The 8,867-nt window shown below is 44.9% G+C and overlaps 1 protein-coding gene across 1 annotated transcript; it reads right to left on the bottom strand.

The window, feature by feature from the left end:
* Nucleotides 1–2,359: 2,359 nt before the first annotated feature.
* LOC125508799 (Ribosomal protein L10 family protein) lies at nucleotides 2,360–5,296 on the bottom strand. The gene is made up of 8 exons (XM_048673595.2): nucleotides 5,092–5,296; nucleotides 4,651–4,819; nucleotides 4,151–4,241; nucleotides 3,996–4,054; nucleotides 3,831–3,891; nucleotides 3,072–3,162; nucleotides 2,912–2,988; nucleotides 2,360–2,615 (listed from the first exon to the last, which is right to left on the bottom strand). Exons 1-8 carry the CDS (start codon nucleotides 5,117–5,119, stop codon nucleotides 2,487–2,489), a joined length of 705 nt encoding a protein of 234 aa, XP_048529552.1. The 5' UTR covers nucleotides 5,120–5,296; the 3' UTR covers nucleotides 2,360–2,486.
* Nucleotides 5,297–8,867: the final 3,571 nt, after the last annotated feature.

The following is an 8,867-nucleotide window of genomic DNA, read 5'->3' as shown; positions in this document are numbered from 1 at the left end:
TTAAACTTTCTGAGAGTACTCTCCGTGCAATCTCAATAAGCTTGAGAGGCCCTTCCTTTGGGCGGGAGCTGAGAAGGTCTTTGATGGGCAATGCAATGTCAACTGGAAGGCCGTGTGCAGACCAAAGAGCCTAAGTGGTTTGGGAGTCCTCGACCTAAAAGTGATGTCAGTACAAAACTTTATGGACACATCGGCGGGCCCGCGTAGCAAAGAAACAATGTCCCACGCTGCACGCCCTGCACAGCATGTCCCTTTTGTGTGTCAGACCAGTACCCGGGCCAAGCCCACCAACCGACGTGGGCGGTGTATTTCTCTATATCGAGCGATGTATCTCCACTTTACTCTATTCGCAAATCATATTGCACGGATCCCCACACGACACGCGACCGGCCAGATAACTGCGTGCAGCTGCCGCTACGTGCAGGACGTCCACTCTCGTCCTCGACCTTCATTTATATGCGAGAGATTTGCGTGTGAGATGGCTATGGTATGAATGGAAGGAACCTGATAGACCTTGGGTGGGCATGGGAAACCCATGCGACTCCACGGACAGAGAACTCTTTTTTGCGGCGACGACTATCACCGTGGGGGATGGTCGGACGACACATTTTGGCACTCCCCATGGCTGGAAGGACAGAAGCCCAAAGACATCGCCCCGCTCGTGTTCGCGAGCTCGTCCAACAAGAACAAATCTGTAAAGGAGGCCACCCAGGATCAAAATTGGGTACACTGGATTAACATGGAGGGTGGGCTTTCGGTTCAACATATTGCACAGTTCTGTACGGTTTGGGAGAAGCTCAGCCAGGTTGAACTTTGGGATGACCTGGCCTATGACATCAAGTGGAACCTCACGACCAATGGCACATACTCGTCCGCCTCGCAATTCGAAGTGCTATGGGGAAAATGCACCCCCCCCCCCCAAGTTTTTCGCGTGGCTCATCAACAAGAACATGATTTGGACGGTCTACAGCGCCGAGGGTGGCCGAATTGCAATGTATGCCAACTCTGCAAAAGGGAGCCGGAGACGGCGACACACATTATGTTCTAGTGTAGGTTCTCCATGCGCATTTGGAATGCGGTGAGATGTTGGCTTGACACGCCGGAGCTCGACATCGCTGACTGGCCTGGAATCTCTTTGGTCCATGAGTGGTGGACTAGAACGATCCTTGGTCGCGAACACCAGAGGAAGGCGGTCTCTTGGCTTATAATGCTAGTCTCTTGGTAGGTTTGAAAAGAGAGAAACGCACGGGTATTTCAGAAGAAATCCTCAATGCCACCACAGTGCTAGAGGGCATCAAGGTGGAGGCCAGAAATTGGGTTTTGGCCCGGGCTAAACACTTGGGATCCTTGATGCTGCGAGAGTAGTTCTTTTTGTTTTTGCATTTGTTGAGGGGTAATGACCCTCGTTGAGACTTTGTTTTTTACTTTCTTTATTAATGAAATGAGGCAAAGTTTTTGCCTTCGTTTCAAAAAAATATGAATCAAAGAGGGTAGATGATACAATGTCAAAAAGGGCACGACCCATACATCACCAGAGACGCCACTCCATGAAACACCTGAACGAATTAAGAATCATCATCAACCTGATGGTTGGTGATCCATGAGAAGAAAACAAACTGAATCCAACCCAGACTAGAGCAAAAGATACAACACGAGGCATGAAAGCGAGAACTGTCCATTGCAAAACTTTTTTTTTTTCGAAACGGAGGTAAAAGATTTGCCTCATCTCATTAATTAAGAAGAGTTTTGAATTACATGACCGACCGCCCATAGACGGCCCGAAACCGATAAGCCTACTCTCATGGCATAAGAGAACTCAGCCGTTTGGCCCCTGCCAACCCCCAAAGTCCATTGCAAAACTTGAAACACAGTCACACAACATGACCCAAACTCAACTTCCATAGCGACGACCGCAACTGCAGCACAAAACATCACACAGATGGATTCGACACAACACTTGATCAAACTACTTGGATGAGTATAGGCGCAACATCACTTGGCGACGAGACCACCTGCCCAACTCCACAGGATCTGCCTCCACCCAGGCCATTGAAGGGAGGAGGCATTGGGGTGAACAAGCAAAATCCAGGCGATGCAGCAGGCACATGCGAGCATCAAGGATGAAGCCAACCACGAACTGGAGGCTCGACCAACCGACGACAAACCATCAGATCCACACCCCGACCAGAGATGGCCCGACGGATGCAGATGCGCCAGATTTAACGGAGCCACTGTCTGATCAGACGACCCAAAGACACCAGTTTCCCAACCAACACAACGAACACGAGACGACAACAACAGAGAAGAATCCTAGGGACGAAGATCAACCTATAATAGTAGCTCGCAAAAATACCTGCACTCGACAATATGCCCAACTGGGTCAGATCATATATTTGAGATTCTTGTCAAATTAAGGGTACAAAGGCATGGCACAAAACCGTCTGAACACAGCTAGACAACAAGCACACAACCATGATCCAACAACCTTAAGAAGACTCGTCAGCTTCCTCACCTCCCAGGTGCGCCAAGCCTTCCTTGTACACTTCAAAGTCATCGGACGACCAGCGGCAGACAAGGTACAGTCGGAACGTCGCCATCTTCCTCCCAAGCACGCGCTGCCACAAAGAAATCAATTGGGTCTCAGTGCAAAGAAAGAGATCAACAGCTTGCACAACAAGGGGAGACATGCTTCCAGTGCTATTAAGGATAAAAATGTGGTGATAGAAGCCTGGAACACCCTAATGAAGTATAAAACTCTGTACCCATCTGCCTATGTGTTTTGCCAAACCTAGCTAATTAACATGCTATTACTGGGAAACTATACTGCTGCTTCCCGTGGCTGATCAGTATCTGTCTTGTTATTTTTTTAAACTAATATGTCGGTAACGCTGCACAATATGCCCATTCATACCAGAGTGTGTGCTGCTTCTGGTGAAAGGGGCTTCCCTTCTTCACATACTACATGATCTGCAACCAATTCAACAACACCTGCACCAACAATGGTCAACTTTATTAGTTCCAACCATTTTGCTTGGTAGCTTCAAGCACCTGAGTGCAAGGGAACTACAAACCTTTGTTTAGACGAACTGGCAGTCCTTGTTTGCGCAGAAAGGGTTCCATTTCATGTGAAAACTGTTCCAGAGGGCCTTCCTTTAGCTCAACCTGAGGCATCAAAAAGTTACAGAGTTTTGTTAGCCAACTCATACAAGAAACCGCAAGTGCTATTTAATAGAAGAATAACACAACTTCAGACTAACACTCATTGTTATACCCTATCCAGGGCATAAAACAGTTTTTATCAATGGGTAATCACTAAAGTGAACCTACACAGGAAGGATGTCGACCTTCATTTCACAAAGTCATACTCCATCTGTTCCGAATACTGATGGGGGATAGGGCATGTAATTTTTTTCATGCAATTACTAATAGAAGGCATCCCATCAATCTCACGCCAATTCTACCGAAAATACCCACAGCTGTTACAAAGTTATTGCATGCACCGATGCAGCGTCAGGAAAACTGGCGCAATAACTTAATCCCCAAAATTATCATGCAGTTACTTCTACATTTGCCATCTCCCCACAATCTGCAGCAAGAAAGGCCAGCATAACGTGTGTCTGCTTTAGGAAGACCAACATTTAATTAGGAGTAAGAAAGGAACGATTGCACCCTAGGCCGGTCAGGTTTTGCAAAATAAGTACTCCCTATATCAGAACAGAGGGACTACTACCAGTACTAATTACATATCCAGAATTACTAATAGCTTAACATTTTTTAACCAAACTAAAAGCTTGACCATGAGTCCTTGAACATGGAAGAAGAAGTAATACCGTTTGAGTCGCAATACTTCCTGTCCTCGCAAAATCATTCGCCTCAAATTCTCGGAATAATCTGCACACATGATTTATGATCATAACTTTACCAGAGCCGCACCACATATGTAAGCAAGCATTAGCAATACTGTGCAAAGCAAAAGAACTATAAGATAGTGCTACCTCTCGACATCATCCCTTGGGAGATTTGTAAATAACAATCCAGAAGCACCTTGAAGGAACTAGATACAGATAAGTAGCTGTCAGCAAAAACCTCACAAGAATGGTGTGGATTACACTTAACAGTATCTACCAAACACTGGCAAAGGATGAATCACCTTGGAGAGTTTATGCAGGCCTGTCTTAGCTTCATCAGCAGGTGACCGCCCCAATGCTATCTGCATGACCTTCTTTCCAGCAAGGAATATCCTGAGAAAAAACAATACTTAGAAGTTATAAAATTGGTCTACAAATTTTGCAGCATCAACTGCCAGTAAAGCTTAGCATTAACCACCATAGTTGTGACTTGTCACTTTATCAGGGTTTGAAGGTACTGTCCAGCAAAACAAAGCAGCATGCATCAACGAGCTCAAGTAAATTGTGTTGATTCAAGCCAAAATAACATTTGCAAACATGTCGTTGTTGTTTAAGAAAAGGTTCAAAACCAACCATATTGTAAATTGCTCTTGGACAGAGGACTTGCAAACAACATAGCAGATAACTAATACTCCCTCCGTAAAGAAATACAAGAGCGTTTAGGTCACTAAAGTAGCAATCTAAACACTCTTATATTTCTTTACAGAGGGAGTACTAGTAATAAATAAAGAGTGGAACCTACCGGCTAGAGGATTTAAGTTGGTCCCTGAGGTCCTTGAGCTTCTGATTCCTCATATTGTTGAAGGTGAAGACATAGGCGCTGCTGTGGCGCTCAATCGCGTCTTTGATCTCCGTGACCACCTTGCCCTTACGCTCTAGACCAGGCTTCTTCTTGGTCTTGGACAAGGTGACTGCGACCATCATCAAACATCAAGATTTTGAGCATGAGGCGATAAAACAAGGGCAGAAAAATGGCATCGTTGCTCGCCGAAATTTGGGTTTCAGTTCTTGATTAGCAGTTTAGCACATATTTAGGTTCCATATGAACACCACTGCTTGTTGGAACTAATCCAGAGACACAAGTTTGAACAGCCAAACTTTTTTGAATCCAGAAGACGGAGAAGGAAGCGGGCAGAGGCGGAGGGGGGGATTGAGGGCAGCCGAACGGAGCGAGTGAACTGACCTGAGCGATTGCGCTTGGATTTCGGCATGGCGGAGGCTTGGCTTCCTCTTCCTTGGCTGCTGTCCTGGGAGCCGCGGCGGCGGCGGCGGTGCCTAAGTGTTCTAGGGTTTAGAGAGGGTCCGCTCTCTCGTCCTGCCTCGGCTTTTGTTTTGTGTTGCGCCGCTCGACGAAGGGGAGAGGCCGCAGGCCAGGCCTGAGTTGGACTAGAACAGGCCTAGTAGAGGCCTTACTATCCCATTCGCACTTAGCCTGGCCATCAATCTTTTACGAACAAATTTTCTTGGTCTCGCTTCTTGCGAGACAGTGCCTCGTCAAATATTAATCCAGTGTTTTTTCTTCAATTGCTTTTATAATTTGAAAAATACTAAATACACATATTACGAAGGTTAATTTATTAAAAGCGTTCATTTACATCTAAAAAATATTAATGCAGTGTAAAAAATGTTCTCCCAAATTTTAGAGAATGTATGTACCATTCAAATAAATTGTATGCAACATTCAAAAAATGCTCACGCATTTCAAAATATGCATGTAATATTGTTGAAAAAATGTATACAATGTAAAAAAAATCTTGCAATTAAAAATGTTTCATGCCATTCAAACAACGTGTAAGTTACATTTAAGAAAATGTTGACAACTTTCAAAAATATGTTTGTTAAATTTATAAATATATTTATACAATGTAAAAAAGCGTCGTATAGTTTAAAAAATGTTCGTATCATTCGAAAAAAAATATGAATGTGTGTTTAGAAAATGTTTAACATGTACATCCTCCGTTTCATTTGTTAAAAACGCTCTTATATTATGGGACGAAGGGAGTATTCAAAAAATATTTAATCATGGTCTGTTTTAATCGATTTGGAGCTACAGCCAAGCAAGGCAAGTAGCATTTGTACAGTTGATTGCTAAGAGCAACTCTAACAGATCCTACAAAAAGCCCCGACCCGTGAAATAACCGCCAAAATGCGGGTCGGCGCAGAAAATCACGCCCGAATAGATCCCGCAAACGTGGCCGGTCCGTAAATTTTTTTGAGGGGCAGGGCAAAATCTCGGCTCCAACCCACGAATACGCGAGTTTCCGCCTCGCTCCTATGGTGCCCCGTAGTGAAGCGGTTGGCGGGAGGGACATTTCAGCCCGCGTCCTTTCTCCACCTTCTTCTGCCGCCCGTCCGCCGTCGACGATTCCGGCCAAATCTGCGGGCAGAATCGCGCCGCGGGGGCGTCCCCCACCTGTTGGGGAACGCAGTATTTCAAAATTTTGCCTACGATCACGCATGATCTATATAGGAGATGCATAGCAACGAGAGGGGGGAGTGTGTCTACGTACCCTCGTAGACCGAAAGTGGAAACATTTAGTAACGTGGTTGATGTAGTCAAGCGTCTTCGCGATCCAACCGATCCAAGTACCGAACGTACGGCACCTCCGCGATCTGCACATGTTCAGCTCGGTGACGTCCTTCGAACTCTTGATCCAATTGAGGCCGAGGGAGAATTCCGCCAGCACGACGACGTGGTGACTGCGATGACAAAGTTACCGACGCAGAGCTTCGTCTAAGCACTACGACAAATATGACTGAGGTGTAAAATTGTGGAGGGGGGCACCGCACACGGCTAAAGATCAAATTGTGTGTCTATGGGGTGCCCCCTCCCACATATATAAACGGGGGAGGGAGGAGGAGGCCGGCCAAGGGTGGCGCGCCCAAGGGGGGAATCCTACTCCAAGTAGGATCCCCCCTTTTATACTTCCACAAGGAGAAGAGGGGAAGGAATGGGAGAAGCGAAGGAAAGGGGGGCCGGCCCCCCTAGCCCTAGTCCAATTCGGTTTGGGCTAGGGGGGCGCGCCACTCCTTGGCCTGCCTCCTCTCTTCCACCATTAGGCCCATGAGGCCCAATAACTTCCCAGAGGGGGTTTCGGTAACCCCCGGTACTCTGAAACTCATCTGAAACGATTCAAACCATTCCGATGTCCGAATGTAACCTTCCAATATATGAATCTTTATGTCTCTACCATTTCGAGACTCCTCGTCACGTCTGTGATCTCATCCGGGACTCCGAACAACCTTCGGTACATCAAATCACATAACTCATAATATAAATCGTCATCGAACGTTAAGCGTGCGGACCCTACGGGTTCGAGAACTATGTAGACATGACCGAGACACATCTCCGGTCAATAACCAATAGCGGAACCTGGATGCTCATATTGGTTCCTACATATTCTACGAAGATCTTTATCGGTCAAACCGCATAACAACATACGTCATTCCCTTTGTCATCGGTATGTTACTTGCCCGAGATTCGATTGTCGGTGTCATCATACCTAGTTTAATCTCGTTACCGGCAAGTCTCTTTACTTGTTCTGTAATGCATCGTCCCGCAACTAACTCATTGGTCACATTGCTTGCAAGGCTTATAGTGATGGGCATTACCGAGAGGGCCCAGAGATACCTCTCTGATACACGGAGTGACAAATCCTAATCTCGATCTATGCCAACTCAACAAACACCATCGTAGACACCTGTAGAGCATCTTTATAATCACCAGTTATGTTGTGACGTTTGATAGCACACAAGGTGTTCCTCCGGTATTCGGGAGTTGCATAATCTCATAGTCAGAGGAACATGTATAAGTCATGATGAAAGAAATAGCAATAAAACTAAACGATCATTATGCTAAGCTAATGGATGGATCTTGTCCATCACATCATTCTCTAATGATGTGATCCCATTGTTCAAATGACAACACATGTCTATGGTCGGGAAACTTAACCATCTTTGATTAACGAGCTAGTCTACTAGAGGCATACTAGGGACACTCTGTTTGTATATGTATTCACACATGTACTAAGTTTCCGGTTATTACAATTCTAGCATGAATAATAAACATTTATCATGATATAATGAAATATAATAACAACTTTATTATTGCCTCTAGGGCATATTTCCTTCAGTCTCCCACTTGCACTAGAGTCAATAATCTAGTTCACATCGTCATGTGATTTAATACCAATAGTTCACATCTTTATGTGATTAGTTCGCATCGCGTTGTGACTAATACCCAAAGGGTTTTACTAGAGTCAATAATCTAGTTCACATTGCTGTGTGATTAACGTCCAAAGAGTACTAAGGTGTGATCATGTTTTGCTTGTGAGAGAAGAAGCTTAGTCAATGGGTCTGTCACATTCAGAGCCGTATGTATTTTGTAAATTTTCTATGTCTACAATACTCTGCATGGAGCTACTCTAGCTAATTGCTCCCACTTTCAATATGTATCCATATTGAGACTCAGAGTCATCCGGATCGGTGTAAAAGCTCGCATCGATGCAACTCTTTACGACGAACTCTTTATCACCTCCATAACCGAGAAATATCTCCTTAGTCTTCTAAGGATAATTTTGACCGCTGTCCAGTGATCCACTCCTGAATCAATATCGTACCCCGTTGCCAAATTCATTGCAAGGTACACAATAGGTTTGATACACAACATAGCATACTTTATAGAACCTATGGCTGAGGCATAGGGAATGACTTTCATTCTCTTTCTATTTTCTGCCGTGGTCGTGTTTTGAGTCTTACTCAACTTTACACCATACGGGCAAGAACTCCTTCTTTGACTGTTCCATTTTGAACTGCTTCAAAATCTTGTCAAGGTATGTACTCATTGAAAAATCTTATCAAGTGTCTTGATCTATCTCTATAAATCTTGATGCCCAATATGTAAGCAGCTTCACCGAGGTCTTTCTTTGAAAAACTCCTTTTAAACACTCCTTTATGCTT

This window comes from Triticum urartu, chromosome 5A (assembly GCF_056163025.1).
Source record: "Triticum urartu cultivar PI428250 chromosome 5A, HENAU_Tu73, whole genome shotgun sequence".
Lineage (NCBI taxonomy): Eukaryota > Viridiplantae > Streptophyta > Magnoliopsida > Poales > Poaceae > Triticum > Triticum urartu.
This window is presented reverse-complemented; position numbering and strand designations above follow the sequence as displayed.